Source organism: Bipolaris maydis (assembly GCF_028858645.1).
Source record: "Bipolaris maydis strain C4 unplaced genomic scaffold PSV08scaffold_13, whole genome shotgun sequence".
In the NCBI taxonomy this organism is placed as follows: Eukaryota; Fungi; Ascomycota; class Dothideomycetes; order Pleosporales; family Pleosporaceae; genus Bipolaris; species Bipolaris maydis.
In genome coordinates, this window is record NW_027093869.1 from 1,004,509 (window position 1) to 1,028,207 (window position 23,699).

Consider the following 23,699-nt stretch of genomic DNA (forward strand, 5'->3'; position numbering starts at 1 on the left):
CCAGACTCAGCAGTGACCACCCCAACTACTCCGCCAACACCAACTATTTTTGACTTTTGAAGCTGCCCACTATCATCACAATCTGCTCAACATAGCTAAATCTAGAGCTGCTATCTATTCCCCTATTCGAGATTATCGTGCTTGTGCTTATTCATTGCAGAAAGCTTCTGCTACTGCGTACAGCATTCCACAATTACCACTACGCCATTGCCTTGCCGGGCGCATTCAACGCGCACTAGCTCACCACTATGAGCAGTGATTGTCGCTGAACAAGAAGAGAAGCCCGTCGATTGAGTCCTTTGTGAAGGCAGCTGCGCGCGCCCACCTAGTCATGCGCTTCCTCGGCAAATGGCAATCCATGTCCTCAAGCAGAACAGTGACACTGCCCCTTTATGCCAGCATTAGATAACTATCTTCTTACACCGCAACCCGCGCGTCTGCTCGGCTACTTGCAGGAATAATGATACAGACAGAGCCAAGACAGCCACACTAAAGGCTATCATGGATTTCTTTGGGCTATTCGAGCGTACCAAATCACGTTTGAATTTTGAGATATCGATATCTACAGTATAGATAAGATTAGCGTTACTGTAGGGGTCTATCATAACTCTTGAGTAGTTGCTTCAACTACTAAACGTAAAGGCTACGTGCAAGCACCAGAGATTCAAGGGTGGATTTCGATCATCAATTGCGTATCTGCTATTAGCGCCAAGCTATCGCCAGTAATCATCGTCAAGGACCAGAACCTCCAGTCAAGATAGTTTCCAACCGGGACTGGTACTGCACCATTTCGATCAATGGCTGAGCCTCAAATGGTAATAATGTTAAGTAGCTAAATCGCGTCTTTATACCGGAAACTACTACTACAATTAGTTGTCTTTAATGCAACCCTATCTTTCTCTTTCTTACAGTTGGAGACTTGTTCATCCACACTAGTTATAGTATAATACCATCCTTTCTTACAGCTAAGCTAGATTTAGATGATTCAGGACTAGAGTTACACGGCATCATCTACTAGGAAGCTTTAGCAGGCGCTTGAAGCAAGTAAAATTAGCAAAGGGTTGCTAGAATTGGCATAACAGGCAGAAGCTCTGACTATATTAGCATATATGCTCAATTTTCCCTTAGTTACCCTAAAACTAAAACGGCATCCTGTGTACGCTCCTTGATTGATTGAAATTGATTTGAATTTGCGAAAATTATCAGCTATCTATAAATCCTGCATACTTCCGCCGTCAGATAAAATGAGAAGACGTCCCTATAATATTAGATAGCGCGTGATTTCTTATAATTCTGCTATATCGTCCATTGGGAGACTCGTCTCTAACATCAAAAGCAAATCCAAATCTTTGCGAGGTGATATTGTTGATAGCCTTCACGAAAGGCTGACACACGCTACAGATCTCCTGGCTAACGAGGATCAATACCATGCGGGGGCTGGTTTGATACGGGTAGGGGAAAAAACAATGCTCTGTTATTCTGTCCCACGGAATTCCAAGCTGAGACAGATACCAATGGATATACCCCGCTATGGCCTGTAGTTCCGCGTGACACGCCCAACCTCGGGGATTAGATCCAAAATCGTGTCCTATGTGACTCGCGATACGCATAACTTCTGTAGTCCAATTTTTATTAGTTATAACCCCGGCCCCCAAAGTCGAGTGTGAAGCTCCGCTCATAGTGTACTGAGTCGGGTGCCCATCAAGCTTGATGCAAGCTATAGCTTTCGTCGATTTTGGTAGTAGGAATTCCTTGACATATGCAGTAAGTCTTAAGATGTTCCTATCTACCGGGCAGATCGACAATATTGCATTATCGAAGTGATGACATGATGCTCCTGAAAGGGTTGGATCCAGTAAACTTTTCAATGTTCTAATATGAGCTGGTAGGGTAATATCTTTCCAAATCATATGGCTCATCACGTTATCCCATCCCCTTGTAGGAATCTCGAATACCATCTCGGCCAGATGATTGCATTCAATTTCGGGTTGCGTAGGTATCGACCAGGCCTGAGCTTTGTTGAATACTAATGCATTGGCGCAGATTTTTGCAACTTCGATTTGTGTAGAAAAGTCTTTTAGTCGCTCCGGCTCCCCAGGCTCCAACAAATCGGCTATTTGCTGTCGGCAGTTCTTGGATACATATGGTCGTTGGATGTCCTCATTTTGAAGGCGTTCCCATCTTTATCGTTCGTTCCCTCCATTCATTTTGGATAAGTCAACAGCACTGTTTCCATCATTGTCCTCTAGCCAGCCAGCACCTTTGTCTAGGATATAGTTGACGCTTGCCAGGTGACCCCACAAAACAGCCTCCATAAGAGCCGTTCTTCCATGGCGGTTTTGGGCGTCGATGTCTGCGCCAAATTCTAGAAGCAATTCAACCATTTTGGGTATTCCTCTCGATGCAGCACAAATAAGGGCCGTGTTCCCGTTCTTGTCAACCCAATTAAGGAGGAGTTCTGGATTTTTTGTTTCCTGGAGGTATTTTTTTACATGGTGGTATTCTCCCTTCATGCATGAATCCAGGAGTCCGTATGGATATTCGGCTTCAACCGGGATTTGACTCCAGAAGCCAGAAGTGTCCTTCGCATTTTCAATTTGTCCGTCAAGCTTCAAGTTTTGCAAGCTTTTCGAGAGATCCTCGCACAAGATTTCATGCTTAGGGTTTCCTGTAGTCGGGGGGGCTGACATCGCCGAGTTGAATAGTAGGGTATCTTCAAAGCGGCTTTGGACTCGAAGTGTACTAATAAGGATATACTAAACGAGGTATTGTATTGTAATGAATAGTTAAGGTAGTTAGACTCGATATTAAAGAGTGCAAAAGGCAATCGACACCTGTCTCTTATCAGGGCGGGGTAAGTCGTGGCTTGACCAGAAACGTCACTGCGTTAACTAAGCGATGCTGTAGCCAGCCAGTCACAATCTAACGTGCTTCACCAGTCGAGAAGGGCGCCGAGGTCAACATGCAGGATGGAGAGTACAGCAACGCACTCCAGGCAGCTTCGTACAGAGGTTACGAGGCGATTGTGAAGCTGCTGCTCGATAAGGGCGCCGACGTCAACGCGCAGGGTGGATGCTTCGACAACGCACTCCACACGGCTTCACGGATGGGCAGAGAAGCGGTGGTGAAAATGCTAAGAGAAAGGGATGTAATTAAAGTCATTCTGACGAGCAAACGTCGAGCGAGGTTGGTCTGCAACAGGCAGCACATCTAAGGTGCTCCATCAGTGAGCTGCGCACCCCACCAAACTTGACGCGACGCTCTACACCACCACCACTATGCCGCGACAACAACGCTCTATACAGACTTCTCGTGAAGGCAGAATAAGCCTTGCTATCGCCTCCTATTATAATAATAAAAAACAATCTCTCCGCGCTCTTGCGAAAGATTACAATGTGCTAGAATTAACTCTTCGAACGCGTCTCTACGGCGTCCAGCCACGATAAGAGACAGTCTCTACTAAGCGAAAGCTATCGCCTATTGAAGAGCAGTATCTCGTATATTAGATTCTAGACCTTAATTAACAAGGCTTTCCGCCTTATATTATTAACGTATGACGTATGGCAGACACTCTTCTCACTACGCGTGGCTAAAATCCACCTCCAGCACCTATTAGTGAGAACTAGGTGTCGCGCTTTATCCAGAGCTAGCTAGAGCTTCGGACGAAGTAGAGTAGAAGGCTTAATAGCTAGCGCGCTAACTCTAAGGATCCTATCGTAATTATAGCGTAGTTTAAGCTAGTAGAAGAGACGTGTAACGGCGCAAGCAAGACTACTCGGATCAGTACCGGCGGCAGCGTCACTCAGAGGCATATGGGAGTGCGTGGGACATCAAACGAGCCTTGATTCGAATAGCCACCTATAGGCCTTGTACGAAAGGATATTAAAAGTCTACAGAGCTAGCTACAGGGAGTGTCTCAAATATAGACCTATCCTAGTCGGGTCCGAATCGGATCCGACTAAGAACGAATAGCTGATGAAGGGGCGGCCGATACCTCCTCCGATCCGGCTCTGGGATTGGCTCAATACTCGGCGGAGTTGTAACATCGTTACAGTTTCGAAGTAAGCATTCTGAGCCAAGGGCTAAGCTTTAAGTAACCAACGCTATATCCTAGGAGTTGCAGAGTGGATTGATCACTTTGAATCATGATACTGAATTCGCCAATGCCATCGAATGCATGGTGTCGTATTTCTACAATGCCAACTACAACGCCTCTCAATACGACATGTCTGAATCTCTCCTTCATGCACAAGTCGCTACCATTGCTGATAAGTACGACTGCGCATCGCTCTGCAAGCTTGCAAGAACTTCATTCGCAAATGCGGTGAACGCGATCGAGAAGGATGACTGGATTACCGTTGCTGCCTTTGTCTACCATCATACAATAATAGAATGGCTACCTCATCAGAATTTGCGAGATTTGGTCATCGCTACCGTTGCAGATCGTCCCAGTGTGTTAAAGTCGATTCTTGAAATAGAAAGTACATCAGGACTCTTCCGTTCAACTTTGGATCTAGCAACTAACCTTCTACTCAATGGACCGTATGCTTCTAAGACAGAAGGCGCTGCTAAGCACACTCTCCAATGTGGCAAATGTCAGTATGCTCATGTGGGATCGAACGAGTACACGTACGTGGCGTCTCGAAACAGGTTCGCTGATGGAAGGGCTTGCCCATATTGCGGAGATTGGGGTGGGGTGACTTCTAAACGAGGCACATACGCAGAATATTTGACTTACAAATCTTCCATTAGTTAGTTATAAACAGTTGCCAGAGATTAATACATATTAAGCAGAATATGATGCGTATACATAGACGTACCCCAGAACTAATGCAACAGGGATCTCCATTTACGGATAGCGATGCTAACTTAATGTAGGTATTGCGACAGCCCATGTTCGCAAATAGTCGAATACAGATAAGCTCGCTACTACCTGGCAGATAAGGCTTAGCGTCAGCGCTGATCTGTCAGCGCACACGCACGCTAGGAGGATAATCCACTTGCGTGAGCCATCTTGGAGAGTGGCTGTAACTTTCTTCTCCCACACTCGCCAGCTATGTATGTAAACGGCCAGTAGTATGTATGTACATATGGCCAATAGCAGCGATGGCAGTTCAGAAGCGGCCAAACCCGGGCCATAAGGCTGCTGCAACCATCCTGCGCTGCAAGCGAGGCTGACCGTGACATAACTCTATCGCAACCGTAAGCACTTTGAACGGTACGTCGGCTCGGCGCATGATGCGAACTGGGCCGTATTGGCGCGACTGCTTACCAGTAAGCAGCTTATGCTTTCTAACCGACGGATCCTAAGCGGACTCCCCAATACGTTGTACATATGCTTAATAACGCGATTGACAAGCACATCGGGCCGTGAGCGACTAAGCATCATCAGTTACCAGTCAAAGGATTGTTGTGCCACAACCCCTGGCCTGTCGCGCTACTGGTAAGCTGTTTTCGACATCCAGGTGCATGATGTCAGGGCTCAACACATGTCCATCTGCAGCTCGCCAGACGTCGTTTCGTGGCAGCGAATTGAAAGCTTCGACATGCAAAGGATGAGAGGTGGCAGATTGCAGTTCGTAGTGATTAGGTACAGCTTCACCCCGCACACTGATACAAACGCCATTGTTTTCAGCCCCCATCTTTCGTACGTAATTAAGCGCTCACTGTCATAGGTCAAACAACGATTTAACTTGTTGATCGTCAACAAAAGATAATCTGAAGCCCTGCTAGTGGATCACCCTCCACCGATTTGCGGCCTGCAAGGGTGAAAATGCATTCGCTAACGACTGTATCAGGTAGGATCTACCTTCCCCTCTTTGATTGGGAAGGACGAGCAAAACAAACTCCAAGCTCACTGTTGGGAATGGATAAACTCGGGGCTGCATCCCTTGCTACTATGCGCAAGGGATCGACTGCGGTGGCAATAGATCAGCGTCGCAACGTTCATTTTGGAGGGGTCGTACTGGACGTACATCATTCAGTTACAAACCTCTATCACTGAATACGAACGTATAAAAATCATGACAGCATCCATGATAGATAGTTCACAGCATACCTCTAAAGACCTTTGCAACCTGAGACAAACTTCTGCTTCACAATGCCTTCCTCAAACTCCAAGAGCGGCCCACGCACGGCTCTACTGCTTTGCGCATCTACGTCTAATAATGCCACTCAAAGCGCTAACCCTCCACAAAATGCATAAGACACTAATGAACTTCAAGTTGTACACAAAGCGCGTTGGAGATATCATTGAGCTTGCAAGATATGCGTACTCGAACCCGGATCTGCCAGATAGAAGCGACGACGGAACTATCGACGAATTGAGGAAACTCGTGGTTGAGTATATTGTGTGCGAGATTGACATAATTGGAAAATGCGATGAATTCGTCAAGTATATGGAAGAAGGCGGTGAATTTGTAGGAGATTTTTGGAGGATGGTAAAGGACTATGTGGCTTGATGTAGGTGTACAGTGATGTAATTTTTAGAAAATAGGGGCGTAGCCACAGCCCATGACTTGTGCAGGAATATGCTAAATATCCACGTGGTTTTGGTCGGTTTAAGTCGAAGTACCCCTCACATCCCTTGGCATCGTAACTCTCTCAGCATGTAGGGATGGACGTGATGTAATTGTATTACGAGCCGCGCAACGCGCTAACACACCCTGATCGCCCCCAATTGGGATGGGGCCTGTATTACGAGGAGAACTGAAATGTTGGCTTGATGATTGTGGTGTTCGTTGAGATGACGATTTGTGCGAGTTTGGTATTTGGTGTCTGGTGGACGCTGGCGAAGACGGACATACAGGGGGTATGGGGAGTTAGTTCGTATATAGTAACGGCGTGTGCGCTTGTTGTGGGGTTAGTTAGTTAACTAATTAACTAGTGTAGTTGGGCGTACATCCGAGTAGTACCATCTCTCTCTGGCTGAACAAACAACAATCTTGGATTTCAGTGGCTCAAGCAGGTGTTTGATTGCTAGACTCGAGGTGAAAGCTCAATCTTCTTACTGTCCATGGATGGGCATGAATTTTATCTTACTATGAGTCTTTTAGACTGTTACCTATAATCAGAACAAGATTTCATTATGTAGCAGTATTTATATTGAAAAGGATGTGGAGTTGCCATTCGAAGTTCTCTCGCGTGCATGAGATCGATGCCTCGCATCTCGAGCCTACACACTGGCCTCATCACCATAGTTGGCAGCCGCTTTCGCAATTCGATCAGCAAGTTTGTTGTGCCCCCTTGGGATGTGCCAGAACCTAATCTACGCGATCTTAGCCTTGCATGCAGTCAACATATATTCCTGCGTGATAACTAACAATTACATTCTTCGCCTCGAGCGTCATCACCACGTCGTCAAGAGCGATGAACAGATCTAAATTTGCTGGTTTAGTGCCTTTGGATGTGCGCCAGCCGTTCCTCTAAGAGCTCAGTCAGCAGTGTCTTTGGAAGCCCTTGCCAGACTAGTTCAAACATACCTTCCATGTTGGCAGCCATTCGGTCATCCTCTTAACAACATACTCGGAGTCGGTCGCGATAATCCAAGCTACAGCTTCATCCTCTGAATGCTGGGTGTTGGCCTTACTAAGAAACTCCACGCCCGACCTTGCTGCACAGAGTTCCGCTCGCTGATTCGACCGCAGTGGGAACTCGTCCACCACGTCTGTAATAGGTAGGAACAGTTGGCTTTTATCATCATTGCCGTATGCTACACCGATGCCTGCTTTTGCTTCAGGCCGTCCGTTGTTCGTACACGCCCCATCAGTGAAGATGATCCGAAAGTTGTGGCAGTAGCAATACAACAAGAAGTCGTTGCACCCAGGACATTCTCAGAGGAGTTCTGGTACGACCAAGTTGCGATCGTAGGACAGAGGATGAGCTTCCTATTGTAGATTATGTTCTTGGGGTGGTCCATCTTTGTAGGAATACTCAGAAGGAAACAAGGTCATGGTCCAGATGTTAAGTCATGGGTTAGAGCGGGGCTCTGCTGAGATTACTTAGGCGCCGGCGTTCGGCAGATCTCGAGCTGTTTGAGACGACCAGCATTAGGCACTCCGGCTAAGCCCTTGATACAGGCGGGGTAATTTAGTAGTCGAACATTGTGTTGGGAGATTGAAACTCTACGAGGTAGCAGTGATTTTGGAATCCCGTCATCATCGGTGCTGCAGTTTTATCCTCTTCAATCTACACTTCGCCAATTCGCGTTGCACATGCCAAGTCTCAGAGCCGGATCTCACCGAAATCAGACCTGATTGCCACTCTACAACTACTCTGCCGGCTGAGTTCTTGCATTTTCGATATCATCAAAGCTCTTGAGTTAAACTTCTTGCTATCACACCCGAATCAAAATGCAGACGAACCAGCCCTTTGGAAATTTACTGCTCAATCTTCCAGAGTGAGTGCCTTCTTGTTTCGATTATCAAAGCAGTTACGCGTCCCTTAACGTCTCAAGGTATTATGATTCTCCAACGCTATCCGATGGCACCATAACATGTGATGGAAAAGAATTTCGAATCCACAAGATCGTGCTTTCCGCTCAATCTAAGTTTTTCTCGAACGCTTTCGAAGGGAAATGGAAGGTACGTGTTATGACTACTGCAAAGCCGTTTCTGACGATGCGACCGTAGGAGTCAGTGGAGGGTACTATCCCTCTAAACGATGACGATGTCTCTGCTGTCGAGGCAATGCTTCGATTCCTGTACTCTTTTGACTATGATGCCAGTGGGAGCGTGGCTGATGTTGCTTCGCCGATGGTGTTCAACGTCAAAGTGTACAGCATAGCAGACAAGTATGATGTTCCAGCGTTGAAGTCGATCGCTAGAGAGAAATTCAAGGAATCGGTCAAAACCTGCTGGAACATGGACGACTTTCCGCACGCTATTGCGGAAGTATATAGCTCCACGCCGCCAAACGACCAAGGGCTTCGAGACTTGATAGTTGAAGTCGCATGCGAACGTATTACAGAGCTCTTGCAGAAGCAGGGATTTCGCGACGTTTTGGGAGAGGCTGTTGGCTTCGCTTCAGATTTAGTCAAGCTCCAGGCGAGCAAAAAGAGACCGAATGAAAAGCAGGACAGAACTAAGTACAGATGTCCAAATTGCTCTAAATATTGGGAGGCTGCATCTTCTGAATCTAGGTACTATTGCCTTTATTGTGGGGTTCATTACTCGAACTGGAGTTCATATGTTGTAGAGTAATCGACACGAAGGTTTCTTAAAGCAACGGGCTCCTGTATCTTCAATTTGAACTTTCTGTCACAAACACAGTGTTGTTCAATCATTGCTGGGGTGGTTTATCTTCCTTAGGAGTGAAGCAAACGTTGGCTCCATTCAGCTCTATCGGCAGACTATATGCATTACCCATCTTCCATCGATTGTTACTGGTTGCCACAATTCGATACCTATCAAGCATTATATACCAATGCGTGCCCATCCGGTATCCAGCGGCTAAGTTCGTGTTTAACGTCGCGAGATGGCTGGCGAAAGAAAGCTGGCATAGCCTTTGGAGCTGCGGTAGTAATCTTGATCGGTCGTTGGTGTCGTAAATTCAGCTCGTCGCGGGGAAATACTCGCGACAGTGGCCACGAAACGAAGCTCGACATGGTAGTGATGATTGGGTTGTGATGGATTTGTGTGTTTGATGAGATGCGATATGGCGAATATATGGGCACAGGAGCGCTTTGCGCAATGTGTTCTTATTACAACCATAGTTCGTTGTCTCATCGCAACCGTAGTTCGCTGTTCTGCTGCCTTCGTCGCAACCGCAGTTCGCTGGGCTGCTGCCTTCGTCGTAACCGCATTTTGGTTATCGTACCCAATGGAGATTTGTCTATTTGACATATACCCGTTGAGAGGCGTATTTTGGTAGTAATACCAACCCGTTTTTCAGGGTTCAACAGGGTCTCGCAGAGGTCCACCCGAATCCTTTTATTACGTACTTTGACTGTAAAGTCAATTTTTTTGATACCCGATTCTGGCAGGTTGGGGTGTGGCCTGCCATTCTTTTCTGAGATAATTGATCTGATACGCTATATAGCAAACAGAGGGAAAAAAGTCAAGCGATATACCAATGCGTATATGTACATGACTGTGCCCTAGAACTAACACAACAGGAACCTCCGTTGATGAATAGCGATGCTAACTTAATGTGGGTATTGCGATAGCTCATGTTCGTAAATGGTCGAATACAGATAAGCTCAATGCCTATTATTATTATTATTATTCAAGTTTAACGTCCTGTCTCAGCTGGTAGGCTGTATAAGACGTGCAGGCTAGGCCTGCAGGTAACTACTTAGTGCTATCAATTTGGTGTAGTTACAAGAGGGGGGTCATCTAAATGCAGGTGAGGCTAAGCTCAATGCCTAAGCAGTAGATAAAGCTTAGCGTCAGCGCTGATCCGTCGGCACACACTAGGCCAGTTCACTGAATAAACAAAAAACGGCAATTTTATGTATAGGCTTCTTGCACTTATTACTGATGGTAGAAAAAGTCAAAATGCTATAACTCGGTAGCTGTAACTCGGTAGCTGGATGGACCTTGCGCGAGAGTGGCGTTTTTCCTTTTTCCTTACGACAGTTATATGACCCCGCAGGCAAGCATAGTCTTTTCACAGATTATCTTTAACGGTCAAAAGAACACTTTTTACATACTACCAGTTGAGGGCTGCACTGCATCGCCTCCCGATTACACTGTAACCAACAAAAATCTCGAAATTTCCAGAAAAGCAGTGTGCTAGGTCTGGATCTACTGACAATATTCTCAAAAGATGGATACGCACTCCAGTACCACACCCGTTGGCGGGTTTGTAAGCTCAACACTTCTCGAGAAGATTGACAAACTCTTCGCCTGCAATGCCGGAGAATATGTGGATCTACCCCAATTAGTAGTGATAGGGGATCAATCCAGTGGCAAGAGTTCAGTGCTCGAAGGGCTCACAGGTTTGCCCTTCCCTCGAGATAGTGGGCTATGTACTCGCTTCGCAACACAAATCACGTTCCGCCGGTCAAGTGAAGAAAACATAGTAGTAGTACATATAACATCAAATGGAACCTACTACGATCGGGGTTCGAGAGCCGTCGTCTCGAGTCTGTTTAGACATCGCAATCGATCACAGAATTCCTGCAACATTGAAGCCACTACATGCACCAAGAAAATGTTCAAGTAGCAGACATTTACGAATGATACAAGAGTTAGGTTATAGCTTACGACGTGGCGGACAGGCTATCCCTCGTGATGAGATAGCCACAGCAGCGTACTTGGCAAGACCTGACACGAAAGGTGGTATCTGCTTCATCCTGCAACAGCCAGCCGACCACCATCCGTACAACCTAGGTGCGGACTCAGTCATAGAGTCATCACCTACACTTCGAGCCCTTCTCATAGAAATCTGGCCAATCGTCTCATGTGGCGCACCCAGCCCTACTGTCTTGGATAGATTACCGTTTGTCAGATCTTACGAGGAGCCTGATCTTGATGTCAGGCATTACATCCAAGAGCGAACCTTTGCGATGATTGAGGCGAAATGCCCGGATGTTGTTGTATGCATGTGGCGCTACAAGCGGGGAAACGGTATAGCGCAAGAGGACAGAACGGGGAATGTAGCTGCTGTAGAAGGTCTTGGGGTCGGTCAAGTGTTTGGACGCCCCACTCATGTAATGGCATCAGGCCATAGAATCGTGCGCGTTAACGCCTTCCATCCAAGTTTCGCTATGAATTATAACCCCGATCTAAGCTGCCTGAGGCAGTTACTTATCCTGGAAGTAGCGCAAGCGTGCGGTCTGTATCGTGGAGACTGGCTGAACAAGAGGTGGATGGATGAGTTGCGAGAGCGTTGCAAAAGCATCACCCGAGAAAGATCAAGAGCTCAAGAGATGTAAGCATATCACCACTGTATATTGTGCGCTACTGAGATACCGCTTAGGGACGTGCCTCAGCTCGCCATTGAGTACAAACGAAATTTGGAGTCGACCGCAGCTTTTGTTGAACCACAGATCGAAACCTCACACGACCATGACCCTGCGATTCGATATCGGTACCTTGTTGGAAAGAACATTACAGAATCATTGAACAATGCAAGTCTCTGCATAAGGGCCATACATTGTATGGGGGAAAGTATTGATCCTGATGACATAGACAAGACCAGTTCGGAAGCCATTGAAAATTCAAGTAGATACACTATAGGCTTCGTTCATCGGCTGGTTAAAGTTCTCCTAATTGGTTCAGAACCGGATCGAAACACCAGTATAGGTTGTATCGGTCTGTATGATGCATCCGTTATCGATGCTGGCCTTAGAGCGAGACGACAAAATTACGATGTTACAGCTGCGAAAATACACAAAATTTTAGGCGAGCTGTGTCGGCGAATGAACTCCTCTTTTACTGTAGGGGAAGTATACCCTAAACGAACTTTTCGTTTTACGTTATACGAATGGAGCAAGATTTTGCTTTCGACAGCTATTGATTTCGAAAAGCTACTGAGCGAACTTGCGCCTCTTTCCAAGAATGGATTTCAAAGCGATATGGATGGGATTACAAATTTTTTCGATACACTGTGTCTAGATACAACATAGTTAACTAGTTTTTTAGTTTATCTGGATGCGCAGCCCATCTATAGTGTATGGTAGAGCAAGGGTCGATCTTGGTTTTTGTTTTGCAATTGACTGTGGTTCATGAGATAGAGTTCTAGAACATGTTGTGATTTTGTGTGACACAACGGTTGAATCGTCATGATGGCCAATTGGTTCGATGCAGCTGTGCCTACCAAAATACTGGCAGCGTTGACGCTAACCCTTGTTTACTACTTAGACAGGAAGCTTATCTGCAGGTATTCGACTATTTGCAAATATGGGCTGTCGCAATACCCACATCAGGTTAGCGTCGTTGTTCATGAACGAAGGCTCCTAATTAATACGCTAGCTCTGGGCACGATTGTGTGTAGGTATCGATATATTCTGGTTGATATGTATCAATTTCTGGCAACTAGTCATGACTAGTAGAGGATGAGTGAGTCATAGTCTGCGAATAGAGCTGAGTGGAGCCAACGCTCGCTTCTCTCCCTAAGAAAGCCGAACCAACCTAACAATCTTCTGCAATATGCCTTCCTAAACCTGAACCATTTGGCAACTGTTCACCAGCCGCTGCCAGACTTTCTTACTCTCTTCCAGGTCGCCTCCCACTCCTATATCTCCTGTAAGTGTTTCCTTGTTCCCAATAATTATAACGCCACACTTTGCTCTAGTCATAACAACGTTCAGCCGGCGCATATCGGCAAGAAAACCAATGCTGTGTGATACATTACACCGCACAGTAACGAAGATCACAACATCTGCTTCTCGGCCTTGGAAACCGTCAATAGAAGATACTTCGGCCGTAGTGACAGCACCGCTAAGTGCTTCTTTCTGCCGAGTATATGGAGTCAAGATAGCCAATGATCGTTGCTGGAATTCTGCGGGCTGTGAATTAGCATCTGAGATGGGACTAGTAAGGAGTTGCACGACACGCTTGCAAACCTCGGTCTGGCCGGGGTTGGCTTTTGATCGCTGAGCCAAGTCTTCTGGGCTGCTAATCTCAATCCACACCAACCGATTGTCTTTCGGCCAAGGAAATTGTGACACTGGAAGTGGTCGACTGTCGTCCGCGACTGCAGTGTCCAATCTGCTATCATAAAACTCTGTAGAGCTAAAGTGGCAGATAGTACGATGCATACGGTACTGAATGCTGAGCATAACCTTCGCTACACCTTTACATTCTTGCATGCTGTAGTTACGTTCGAATAACGAGATGTCATAGCCCACAAGCAACGAGTTTTGTTGTACTGTAGCGCGTAATTGGACATGATCACCTACCAAGATCGCGCGCGAACATCCTTTAACAAGTGGTACAAGTGTCGCAGGCTCTGTCAGCTGGGAGGCTTCATCGACGAGAACAATATCGAACTGCTCGTCACGTAGCAAACCAAGACTTGCGCCGGTACATGTAGTGAAGATCAAGCGGGCCTCTTTGATTCGCTGCTGGGCTTTACGGCGTTTGGACGGATTGCCCGTAAGATCTTGGCCTAGCATTGCATCGCAGGTAAAGGACCGAAGGTCTGGTGATACTTTGGAGAGCTGGGGAGATATCAGAAGCGGAACCTTAGAGAAGTATTCATGATGATTTAGCTTACCTGAGTTGATACTCTCACAGCAGTCGTACCGATTTTCTCTGCACTATTGGTGTTTGTGAATCTTCTTAAAATGTTATCAACTGCGTTGTGCGTCGGCGCTGTAATAAGGAACCTGGACTTCGGCAATTGTCGGAGCAACTGACACAGAATGACGATGATGGTGTGAGTCTTGCCTGTTCCAGGAGGTCCCCATATGTACGTTAGTGAGTGTTTCATTGCCGCCGCGAGTGCGTCATTTTGGCTTGCGTTGAGACCTGGATCCCTGGCAACCGGTAGCTCGACCTTTGAAAGCTCAGTCTGATCTATGGCTGGTAATCCCAAGAGGGACGCATATATCTTGCAGCGAGATTCACGTTCAGTATAAAACATTGTCACAGCATCGAATGCGGCCTTGCTTGTAACGAACGAGCCACACAACGTGATATGCCATGCGCATTGTGTAAGATACGGAGGCGGATCATGCAAGCATCTGAGAATGACGGTGCATAGCTCTGTGCTCAATACTAGAGCATCCATCGAAAAGAGCTTCATGAGGGAATCGTTTTTTGGGCTGTTGGTTACGGTAAGACGAACATGGTCACCGGATTTCAGGGAGCCAGCCACGGACGAGTCTACACGTAATATGCTTTTGACGATGGTATGGCCATCCTTGTATTCATGGAAAGCCAGTTTGGTAGACTCCAGCTCGGGGTTTGAAGAAGTTGCGGCCTCGTCAATGTGGTCCAAAGCGATTCCAAAAAGCGAAGAAGTAAATTGACGGACAGCCATCGGACGGCCAACGAGTAGTCGAGATGTTTCTGGTTCAAAGACCTCCAGAAGCAGGTCCAATGCAGTTTCAGGTGAGCGAACAGTAAGTGCAATGAGCTCCACCAGTTTGGCGAAACTTTGCATTGGCAACTCCTTCAACTCGTGTAGTAAAAGCACCAAATGTTGGCGAACAAGGCTGCCGAACTCGTTGGACATCAAGATGAGTCTCTTTGCAATGTCAGGAGCCAAAGCAATCAGTTCATCTTCCATGTCTCGTTTGTGTCTGCCCCATGATTGTGACTGCAGGAGCGTCGAGGTTAGATAGGCTGCATCTTTCAAGTACCACAGTAAGGTTGAAACGATAGTCTTGCCATGGATAGCAAAAGTCGGATCTTCGGTCAGCAGTAGAGTTTGTGAAAACACATCGCGAAGGCGCTTTTTCTCGTCATAATCCTTGAGGAGATCCAAGATCACCTGCAGCTCTGCTATGGAACTCAGTTGACGAAGTGACGAGAGATTGTTCTCTCGGCAGACAGCTCGCACAAGCTCTGTGTATTCATCCCAGTTGAGCATAGCCAGTTTTGCCGTCGTATATTCTGGTTCGAGTTTCTCAAAAAGCGGGAGAATTTCTTGGGTATCAACGTAATGTAGCCACTGATCGAGAACGCGTATTGAATCAACATCGCGGTTGCTGATCACATACACCTCCTACTTCCTGTCAGCGTAATTTGCCAAGCAGCTACACAAAGATACTCACGCCACCCAGGACACCTTCGCTCTGAATTTTCCCAATATGGGTTTTCATATCTCGGCCAATCTTATCTAAAGCAATACTGGCTTTGCATTCGAAGTTGATCTGCTGCCGCATGGTATGTTCCCTCACCCTCCTCTTGTCTCCAACACTGGGCAACGCACGGTACAATGCATCATCACCTTTTGGGCTTCTCAGAAATATCCAGGTGTTTCGTCTTTTCTGGTGATAAAGTTGGAACACTTGTTCATCGCAATAAAGGCGATAGGTAGCCTTGGTGGGCACCGCGCGATAATTGGATGATTGCAGCCCTTGGGTGTGTGGAAAGGCGAATACTCGCACGCCATCATCTACCGCTACCTCGCTAGCACGGGCAACCTTTTCTGGTACATAGATGGCTACGCTAAGACGATCATTGATGCGCAGTACGATCAGTTTTTTGTGAAACACATCTAGTGAGCGACACACGACCGGAAGGAACCTCCCCATGCGATCAATTCCAGAGCGGAAAATTGGTTTCCAGTGCAAATTTGGATGTTCCAGCCCAAATAGACGGAATTCTTGTGGAGAAATAAGCTCGGACTGAAGGAGCCCATTGCGAACCAAGCTTGTCACTGTGTTTGATGGCGGCAATCGAGCGAGGAACCATATCTGTTGTTCGTCCGTCAGAGCACTGAAGTTGATGGCGTGACAGTACCCCATTATGTCCACATCATGTCGATCACACCATTGCACCAGAAGTTGCAGTAGCTCAAACTCCGAAATCGCCATCCTTTCGCGCGTCAGTAGTAAGTCTACAATGCTTGCGTTGTCCTGAATCTCCATCTCTAGTGTAGCTGTCTGTTGAATGTGCGTCATACATGCCTCATGAAGGCTATCTAATATGAAAGGCGCCACTGTTCGCTTAGGTTCGGGTGGATCCTCAAGCTCTTTGAAGGCCTCCAGATTTTCAGGTATTCTGATATGGTTGCCATCCACACACTGAGAAAACAGGCGATTGAGCTGTTGGCATTGTGGGCTCATGGCATTCCCGAGCCGAGCCCACTTAAGGTAAAGATTCTTAACTTTGCCTAGAGATCCATTGGTATAGCGAGCAAAATATTCGGCACGACTATCGCCAGTCACTTCCCCAAAAGTGATGAGCTCTTTGCCACCAGGGTATTGGGCAGGCTCAGCCATTGTACGAGGGATTATATCGCTATCCCATGAGACGAAAACTGTTGTGCATAAGCTTGGAATAGCAATAGTTGCAGATGGTGAGTATCGAACTTACACTTGTCTCCGTCCAAATCGCCTCCAGACATTAGATCGGCGCTTGGTCGTTTCCCTTGTGTTGTAAACACAATGCAATCCACCAGATGCGAAAACTCGGGAACATCAACAGCCCTGAATTTCTGAAGATCACCTGGATGCAGGCACGGGTTTCTCGTAACTAAGACTTCGGTGTTGATGATAGTGTGTGGCCTGCCGTCGCCATCCTTTGTGATGCGGATGAAACACTCGCCTTCTTTAAGTCGACCCGTGAAGCCATCTTTTGCGGTTAGATCACAAACACCAAAGAGTAAACGAGACTTTGGAATTGAGATTCGACATCTCTGTTCGTTGCGCTTATTGACCATTCGATCGTATTCTTGCTTTACTAAACTCTTCAGTGTGGTGCGCACTGAGTCTATACCATCCAATAGGAGCTGTTCTGCCACATCTGTGCGGCCGATGTATGATAGGAATTGGAAGGCAGCCTGAAGATTACCTTTTTGAGCGTCTTGGAGAAAGTTGAGATGCCGTGTCTGTTTGGCAAGGAGCGTTTCTTGCGAGATTCCAAGTGTATGTAAGAGAACAACGATCTCATCGTTAAGACTACCAAAAGCGTAAGGCTGTCCAGTTTTAGCTTACTATCTACGAAATTAACTTGGATACAAGACCTTGGAATAATCCACAATAGCGAGACTGTAGTCTGGCGAATCTTTAAATTTTTGCATTGATGCTCGGAATTGGACCTGGATCTGCCCACGCAACGTCGGATCCAATGTTAAGACGCCTTTATAACCACGATACCGGATCTGGTAAACTGAAGGAAGATACCTTCGATTCCGAAAAAGAATGTTCCGTTTTTGTGCCAGGTGGTTTGCCAGCTGAACAGAGATGAGGCCGCAACCATCGGTAAAGATGTACTGTTTGGTTGCAACATCATTAATGTCTTGACAACGATCGGGAGGCAGATCAAGTGCGACCTCGGCGCTAGAGAAGAGGAGTCCAATGCGCTTCGCTTTCTTGCCAACAGACTTTAATTTTGAGAAATCTCCCATTGCCTCGACTTTGATAGATATCTCCTCTTTCGATGCAGCGTACAAAAAACAAGATCTTGACTTGAGCTGGCTGTTAGAATGGCCGAAGAAGTTATAGGTAACGCCATTGATGGTAAGGCCTGAAACAAGCATTCTGGTGATCCAGTCCCCATTCTCCCGACCTGTGGCCGGTCTCGAAGCCTCACCTGCAATAAGAGCAGGCCATTGCAGCTTGAAATCTGCGAAAGAGAGGAGAATGAACCTGTCGAGAACGTCGTTCCTGATGACTTGGTTTGAGGGTGCAGCTGTAAAACAGAGGGTGATCTGTTGCTGGTAGATTGAGGAGATTATCGATACACATTTGATGAGCCCCGCCTTATTGGTCAGATGAGATACGGGAATATCTGGTACCGTATACTCCCATTTGACGTCTTCTGGAGACACACGGTGCTGCAGGGTTTTGACGAACGATCTGAATTCGCTCATCTTTGTGAATTTTTCAAGATTGGTTGATAGGAAAGAGGGAAATGGGGGGAATATACGGATCGCAGCGGATACGATTCTTGAGTTTTGCATCCCGTGTCAGACTGCGAAAAGGCCGATGACGTATCGCACCAAACCGTCACGAGCTATTGTAAACTTTGCTTCACAAATTCATTACCCCTCTTTCGAAGTTTCTTTCTCAGCTTCCTTTGCTTATAGTTTCACAGACTCAGCTGATAGTAAAATCCCTGAATCAGGTCCCCAGAGATTATTGCAATAGCAGGAAGAAATAATGCTCAGTCATATGTATAGGATGGCTTCTGATCATAAGCTTAAGATGCCATTTCATTGGGTCGTTAGAGAAGACTTGGAAGGGCAGATATCAAGAGACCATAAAGTACGAGTTGCACAAAGTCAACTGATCTTCAGGTCCTTCTTTCTGATCACGATAACTGATGGAGTTGATTGTGAGATGAGATTTGGGCCCCTCGAGAATTAGTGGTCGGGAGAGATGGATCCGTTTCTCCAATACTGTGATTAAACACATGTTTGAACCATCTAAAAATAAGCTTATCACTTGACTAACCAGTGAAATAGAGATTGAGATAGATGAACGCGAACTCCAAACATGTAACACTTTCGTCGCTGTGTGAAACGATCAAATCAGTTAGTCCCAGTCTTCTCTTTGCAATTTCCGAGCTAGGAACTTGCACCATAGTCTGTTCATGTGCTAGGACTTGTTTTTTGAACTATTGAAAAACTTAGGGCCTCCTGACCCCGTCAAGGACAAATCTTTTTCTTGGTTTTGAAAGCCAGTGCCAAGTCCCGGTTCTAATTGATTATATGCCCAGCCGTTGGTATCAAGCCAATGCTAGCTGTAGTGATAAGATAGGTTCGGAAATAGTAAGTGTAGCCCCAGTTGAGCTTATATTGATGATATTACGCGTCATTGAGGCTTTGATGTTACATACATAGATTGGGCGTTTCGCCGTGGCGAACAATGCGGGGTGAATCCCGGCAGGTAGTTATCTGGTGCAATGCAGCGAACGCCACGATCTATGCATGTTAATAAAGGTAAACACTCATTCTCATGTAAGGGCGGGCAGTATAACCAAACATCTCCTCACTTCAACATAACTCATCTATATCAATATGAAAAACATCTACATCATTGGAGCGCAATCTACAGGCAAGAGCACCCTAGTCAACGCTCTAGAGGGTTGCTTCGAAGAGAGCGGGAATGGGATTAACACCAAGCGTCCGCTAATCATACGCGAGGTGGCGCGGAAAGTTCTGAAGAAGTATAATTTTAAGCGCGAGGACATCGCGACACTACCAATACGCGCGCTTCAACTCCAGCAAAGAATTCTCGCTGCTCAGTATGATGCTGAAACTACGGCATGCCCTGCGGGTGCATCTACTTGGTACATATGCGATCGATCCGGACTGGACCCTATTGTGTATGCGAAATGCCTCGTTGGAGAGCATGCGGCAGCGGAAATGCTGGCCTCTGAGTCTTGGCGAGAGCTCGAAGACCGAATGAAAAAGAGCATTGTAATATTATGTGAAGCGGGCTGTCAATGGCTAAAGGATGATGGAGTACGGCTAATGCCAAAGGACGAAGTGGAGTGGATGCGCATCGACGCTGCATTTCGTGACCTGCTAAGAATACGCGGTATCGGTTTTTCTGTCATACCTAAGGACATTGCAAATCTCGAGGAGCGTGTAGGGTATGTAATTACAAGGAAATGCAGTGAATTCTCGAAAGTGGACGTAATGACGACCCGTCGCATGAGTACCTATGCAAGCCAGAGAGAGTAGCATTTGCGATTGGCAACAACAGATCTCTATACATGATTTCTTTGAATTATTTAGTTTTAATTCTGGCATTATATTTCTAATTGCTTCTTGTACGACCGAGAAAATGGGATACTTATCCGCATAAGTGGGTTAGCCCACCAAAACTGGTCATTACCAGTATTACAGAATTTTTCATAACTATCAAAATAGCCTGGTCGAATACGCTGGCTTTAGTTTAGCTATATCTGGATGTATCCGAATCACGATGTCGTCAATATAGTTGCAGCCGTATGACAAGTAAGCGGGTGGATCGCATTGCCCGAGCTCCAAAATTCCCAATTATCTGCTACATTTGTAGTGTTCTGATACTAAGACACAACCTCCGCACAAATCGATTTGGATAAGGTGGCTTATTTTGTGGTAACGTGGTTTACCATGGGAACTTTAATAGTAGAGCACTACTTTAACTCGGAAGGCAGTTCGTCAGGCTTTGTGGGAGATGAGTGAGTGAGTGCACCAGGAATCGAAAGAACACTGTAACATATCGAATGATGCGCCAGCTTGTGATCAATTTCTTACAAGCTAATTAGTTAAACAAGAAAGTCTTGATGTAACACGTGATGCGGGTGTCTCGGGTTAACTCCCTCGGTATCCCATATTGCCCTACAATATGTCGTGTCATATTTGCAATTAAAGATGCGCAAACGGTCTAGTTTCCCGGTTTAGATTTGCCCACATATGAGCTGCAAGAATGCTGGGGACCCTTTCTGATAGTTTGTGATGTCATCTGCCGTCATATTCTCAATGGCGAAAGTTCTCTGCTCGCTGATATCTCCAGCAGTAAGAGCTTGCACAACAGGCAAAACAGCCATACTGAGACTGCGAAGCAAAACTCCCTGAGAGTTGTCCAGTATTTCGACAAACGCAGCATACTCAGCATCAGTGGGGGTCATTATCCTGCACATTAGTCATTACTATCTCGAGGCTAATTATCACTTTACTCACATCGTATCGGTGATGCCAACATCAGTTCCACTGAAGCCTCGATCTAGCATGATACCCAGGACGCCTTTACCGAATTTTGTCTCCAGAAGATGTAAGCGTTTGCCAAGTCGTCGCAGGTATGATATCCGCCGGTACTTTGTTTCGTACTCACTCGTATTGCATTCAACACTTGGGTACGTTTCTTGTATCATCCTTGCTGTCAAGTCGGCGACAGATCTATTGACCGGGTTTCCGGGTCTACCCAGCGAACTTGAGAAATCAGAGGAAGTCAACAGCACCCCAAGAGTGGATATTCCAGGGCCGCTGCAGTCCTCAAATAGCTCAACAATGTGGTGTCTTTGAAGCAGTTTAAAGTAAGAAGTGGTATGATCTAGATTATCAATCAGACGAACTCTTTCCGCTCTCGAGACTGTCATTGTTGTTTCAAAGGGAAGACGGCTTTCCTGTGCCCTCCACAATTTGAGGATGTCTTGTAGTCCGCCTATCAAACAGGGACTTCCAATATTTATTAGGATCTTTTCGAACAATTCTATCTTGCCTTTGCACAACCGTTGGATCTCTTGCTGTATAACAGGCGTAAGGAAGACGTCTTGCGGGGTTATCGGCCTAAGAGATTGACGTGGTCGTTCTTCTTCACAGGCATATGTCCCAAATCTGTGGATGTTTGAATCAGCATTGGGTCTTTGGAGCTTCCTTCTCCGTCGAAGCTCAGCCTGGTGTACGTTGGTTCGTTTTTTTGTAGTTTTTCGAGAATCACATGTAGCACTGACGTTGTCGCGCCTCGACGTTTCCTCTCCATAGATTAATGAAGAATTTACAATCTGTGAGCTTTGACCGGGGGATCCATCGATTGGTATTTCTATATTGGGTTCGTCTGTCTGGGAAAATTGGCTTGGCTGAGTTGGTGCGTTCAGCCCACCATCTCCGAACTCTATCGAAACATTTATCTCCGCCGGTGGTTGCTGAAGATTTGACACTCCATGCTGTATTCTCCAAGAGCATGTCCAAGGAGCCTGGCCACTGCTATCCGCAAACAATGACGAATAGTTACCAGCATCGACATTGAACAGCAATCGCGCAAGGGAGCCCACATCGACCGATCCCGGAAGTTCATTCAGAGAAAGTAAAGAAGGATCTACAGTTTGGCTAGCAGTATTAAATAGACTAGATAGTATGCAATGTTAGCGCGCTGTAGTAAGGAGGGCTGGTCTAACTGACCCAAGATGAAGCATCGTCCTAGCCACGATACCAATATCTCTTCCAGAATCAAAGAAGACAGCCGCTATAATTGCATTAATCGCTTTCGCGTGAACACTTGGTGACTGTGCGCCGTCTTTGTCGGCGAATCTAATGTAGCCGCTGATGCCTGTCCGTCTTGCGATAGACGCACAGTGTTCATTGTTAGCCACACTTTTCTTAAAGTCATTGACGTTAGCTAAGTAGGGGTCAGCCTTATTTCGTGGCACATGTTCGCAGAGTTCTACCTCTTGTGGCCTCTGCTTCAAAGGCTAAGTAACTTAATATGAATTCGCTAAGTGCAGTGCCAAACTGCGCCAATTTTCGGTTTCCATCCCAATCTTCTTCTTGAACTCCGGCTGCTGTGAGCGCTCTACACAACGGCTCATATCCATATTGGAAATTGTAACTAATAATATTTTCAACAGCCTGTGCGCTTGAAATTGAAGCCATAGCTATCGGGTTTACAAGACAATCCTTTCGATAAACAACCGCAACAGAGGAAAGGGGGGAAGTGCATGTAGTGTATTGCGTAGCCGAGCGAAGCGGAGAGTTTGTGTTATCATACAGAAGTCTCCAATGCACATTCGTACGATCACATACGTCATATGGCATGCATCTGGCATCCTAGTGCAATTGCCAAGAAACGGTACAAGGAATCACAAAACTCAAAATGATATGAGTTTAAAGCACGTTGGAGTATGTTGGGGTATTTCTATATACAGTTAATGTCTATTGGCTAATGATACTGTCAATCAAGAAAGCGTGTGCATGGTTGGGAGAAGCAGCTAACCGGTTAGAGTAAGTGGGATTTTCATTGAATGTCTGATGACGTAGACAAGTTCCTTGTGCAAGGATTTGAGCAATTACGTACCATTCCTAATACAGTCATTACAACAAACAACTCTGCAAATTCCTATTTTCGACTAAAGTCAGCCTTTGTGTGAACAGAATTCGTCCGACCTTTCAGCCTCCATCTACGTCTTTCACAACGAAAATCAAGTGCAAAACAGTTATAGAGAAATTGACTGTTTCTTCCATCGAACACGTTTAAGGAAAGACCTCTCTTGCTGAACGGATTCGGTCAAAGCACATTGTAGTGCGCGGAGATGCGGAGACTTCGTGAGCTTCTGCACAACTTGATCTTCGACCTGAGCATCACTAGTTCACAACATACTCCGTATGAGCGAACCTGCCGCTAGGATAGCCTGGACGGTCGAGTGCGCATC

General features: G+C 46.2%; 12 protein-coding genes across 12 annotated transcripts; 6 read left to right on the plus strand and 6 right to left on the minus strand.

Moving 5' to 3' along the window:
* Nucleotides 1-1,173: 1,173 nt before the first annotated feature.
* Nucleotides 1,174-2,206, minus strand: PSV08DRAFT_326626 (uncharacterized protein). Its single transcript, XM_066092714.1, has one exon. It carries the CDS (start codon nt 1,956-1,958, stop codon nt 1,236-1,238), a length of 723 nt encoding a protein of 240 aa, XP_065948419.1. The 5' UTR covers nt 1,959-2,206; the 3' UTR covers nt 1,174-1,235.
* Nucleotides 2,083-2,557, minus strand: PSV08DRAFT_326630 (ankyrin repeat-containing domain protein). The gene is made up of 2 exons (XM_066092715.1): nt 2,292-2,557; nt 2,083-2,240 (listed from the first exon to the last, which is right to left on the minus strand). Exons 1-2 carry the CDS (start codon nt 2,511-2,513, stop codon nt 2,184-2,186), a joined length of 279 nt encoding a protein of 92 aa, XP_065948420.1. The 5' UTR covers nt 2,514-2,557; the 3' UTR covers nt 2,083-2,183.
* Nucleotides 2,506-2,723, minus strand: PSV08DRAFT_326634 (uncharacterized protein; the record flags this gene model as incomplete). Its single annotated transcript, XM_066092716.1, has 1 exon — nt 2,506-2,723. A coding segment is annotated over exon 1 (156 nt), but the record flags the coding sequence as incomplete, so codon positions are not given.
* A 215-nt stretch (nt 2,724-2,938) lies between these two features.
* PSV08DRAFT_186350 (uncharacterized protein) lies at nt 2,939-3,214 on the plus strand (the record flags this gene model as incomplete). The annotated part of the gene is made up of 1 exon (XM_066091915.1): nt 2,939-3,214. A coding segment is annotated over one exon (276 nt), but the record flags the coding sequence as incomplete, so codon positions are not given.
* A 927-nt stretch (nt 3,215-4,141) lies between these two features.
* On the plus strand, nt 4,142-4,670 carry PSV08DRAFT_326639 (uncharacterized protein). The gene is made up of 3 exons (XM_066092717.1): nt 4,142-4,468; nt 4,526-4,568; nt 4,634-4,670. Exons 1-3 carry the CDS (start codon nt 4,178-4,180, stop codon nt 4,657-4,659), a joined length of 360 nt encoding a protein of 119 aa, XP_065948423.1. The 5' UTR covers nt 4,142-4,177; the 3' UTR covers nt 4,660-4,670.
* A 1,213-nt stretch (nt 4,671-5,883) lies between these two features.
* PSV08DRAFT_326653 (uncharacterized protein) lies at nt 5,884-6,552 on the plus strand. The gene has a single exon (XM_066092718.1). The coding sequence runs from the start codon at nt 6,024-6,026 to the stop codon at nt 6,459-6,461; it is 438 nt and encodes a 145-aa protein (XP_065948424.1). The 5' UTR covers nt 5,884-6,023; the 3' UTR covers nt 6,462-6,552.
* Nucleotides 6,553-7,069: 517 nt separating this feature from the next.
* On the minus strand, nt 7,070-8,049 carry PSV08DRAFT_411869 (ribonuclease H-like protein; the record flags this gene model as incomplete). The annotated part of the gene is made up of 4 exons (XM_066093912.1): nt 7,070-7,267; nt 7,323-7,424; nt 7,482-7,831; nt 8,001-8,049. 4 exons carry the CDS (start codon nt 8,047-8,049, stop codon nt 7,175-7,177), a joined length of 594 nt encoding a protein of 197 aa, XP_065948425.1. The 3' UTR covers nt 7,070-7,174.
* A 132-nt stretch (nt 8,050-8,181) lies between these two features.
* Nucleotides 8,182-9,373, plus strand: PSV08DRAFT_326673 (BTB/POZ protein). Its single transcript, XM_014221485.1, has 3 exons — nt 8,182-8,398; nt 8,456-8,582; nt 8,631-9,373. Exons 1-3 carry the CDS (start codon nt 8,352-8,354, stop codon nt 9,198-9,200), a joined length of 744 nt encoding a protein of 247 aa, XP_014076960.1. The 5' UTR covers nt 8,182-8,351; the 3' UTR covers nt 9,201-9,373.
* A 1,394-nt stretch (nt 9,374-10,767) lies between these two features.
* Nucleotides 10,768-12,674, plus strand: PSV08DRAFT_208462 (uncharacterized protein; the record flags this gene model as incomplete). Its single annotated transcript, XM_066092073.1, has 3 exons — nt 10,768-10,939; nt 11,073-11,874; nt 11,923-12,674. 3 exons carry the CDS (start codon nt 10,768-10,770, stop codon nt 12,569-12,571), a joined length of 1,623 nt encoding a protein of 540 aa, XP_065948426.1. The 3' UTR covers nt 12,572-12,674.
* A 259-nt stretch (nt 12,675-12,933) lies between these two features.
* PSV08DRAFT_404545 (RdRP-domain-containing protein) lies at nt 12,934-18,479 on the minus strand. Its single transcript, XM_066093692.1, has 5 exons — nt 17,584-18,479; nt 16,935-17,535; nt 15,668-16,878; nt 14,164-15,618; nt 12,934-14,107 (listed from the first exon to the last, which is right to left on the minus strand). Exons 1-5 carry the CDS (start codon nt 18,430-18,432, stop codon nt 13,103-13,105), a joined length of 5,121 nt encoding a protein of 1,706 aa, XP_065948427.1. The 5' UTR covers nt 18,433-18,479; the 3' UTR covers nt 12,934-13,102.
* A 1,049-nt stretch (nt 18,480-19,528) lies between these two features.
* On the plus strand, nt 19,529-20,736 carry PSV08DRAFT_229196 (AAA domain-containing protein; the record flags this gene model as incomplete). The annotated part of the gene is made up of 3 exons (XM_066092236.1): nt 19,529-20,159; nt 20,510-20,526; nt 20,705-20,736. Exons 1-3 carry the CDS (start codon nt 19,582-19,584, stop codon nt 20,734-20,736), a joined length of 627 nt encoding a protein of 208 aa, XP_065948428.1. The 5' UTR covers nt 19,529-19,581.
* A 40-nt stretch (nt 20,737-20,776) lies between these two features.
* Nucleotides 20,777-23,000, minus strand: PSV08DRAFT_411875 (uncharacterized protein). The gene is made up of 4 exons (XM_014221489.1): nt 22,719-23,000; nt 22,453-22,669; nt 21,235-22,398; nt 20,777-21,186 (listed from the first exon to the last, which is right to left on the minus strand). The coding sequence occupies exons 1-4, from the start codon at nt 22,921-22,923 to the stop codon at nt 20,952-20,954; spliced, it is 1,821 nt and encodes a 606-aa protein (XP_014076964.1). The 5' UTR covers nt 22,924-23,000; the 3' UTR covers nt 20,777-20,951.
* Nucleotides 23,001-23,699: the final 699 nt, after the last annotated feature.

Coding starts and splice junctions, on each gene's coding strand:
- PSV08DRAFT_326626 (XM_066092714.1), bottom strand. CDS start 1,958: ATGGTATTCGAGATTCCTACAAGGGGATGGGATAACGTGATGAGCCAT.
- PSV08DRAFT_326630 (XM_066092715.1), bottom strand. CDS start 2,513: ATGAAGGGAGAATACCACCATGTAAAAAAATACCTCCAGGAAACAAAA. Junction 2,241..2,291: donor AGGCTGTTTTGTGGGGTCAC/CTGGCAAGCGTC, acceptor TGGCTAGAGGAC/AATGATGGAAACAGTGCTGT.
- PSV08DRAFT_326639 (XM_066092717.1), top strand. CDS start 4,178: ATGGTGTCGTATTTCTACAATGCCAACTACAACGCCTCTCAATACGAC. Junction 4,469..4,525: donor CCAGTGTGTTAAAGTCGATT/CTTGAAATAGAA, acceptor CTAGCAACTAAC/CTTCTACTCAATGGACCGTA. Junction 4,569..4,633: donor TTCTAAGACAGAAGGCGCTG/CTAAGCACACTC, acceptor GAGTACACGTAC/GTGGCGTCTCGAAACAGGTT.
- PSV08DRAFT_326653 (XM_066092718.1), top strand. CDS start 6,024: ATGACAGCATCCATGATAGATAGTTCACAGCATACCTCTAAAGACCTT.
- PSV08DRAFT_326673 (XM_014221485.1), top strand. CDS start 8,352: ATGCAGACGAACCAGCCCTTTGGAAATTTACTGCTCAATCTTCCAGA. Junction 8,399..8,455: donor TTACTGCTCAATCTTCCAGA/GTGAGTGCCTTC, acceptor TAACGTCTCAAG/GTATTATGATTCTCCAACGC. Junction 8,583..8,630: donor CTTTCGAAGGGAAATGGAAG/GTACGTGTTATG, acceptor ATGCGACCGTAG/GAGTCAGTGGAGGGTACTAT.
- PSV08DRAFT_404545 (XM_066093692.1), bottom strand. CDS start 18,432: ATGAGCGAATTCAGATCGTTCGTCAAAACCCTGCAGCACCGTGTGTCT. Junction 16,879..16,934: donor CGATTTGGACGGAGACAAGT/GTAAGTTCGATA, acceptor TATGCACAACAG/TTTTCGTCTCATGGGATAGC. Junction 15,619..15,667: donor GCGAAGGTGTCCTGGGTGGC/GTGAGTATCTTT, acceptor GACAGGAAGTAG/GAGGTGTATGTGATCAGCAA.
- PSV08DRAFT_411875 (XM_014221489.1), bottom strand. CDS start 22,923: ATGGCTTCAATTTCAAGCGCACAGGCTGTTGAAAATATTATTAGTTAC. Junction 22,399..22,452: donor AGGACGATGCTTCATCTTGG/GTCAGTTAGACC, acceptor CATACTATCTAG/TCTATTTAATACTGCTAGCC. Junction 21,187..21,234: donor GTTGGCATCACCGATACGAT/GTGAGTAAAGTG, acceptor ACTAATGTGCAG/GATAATGACCCCCACTGATG.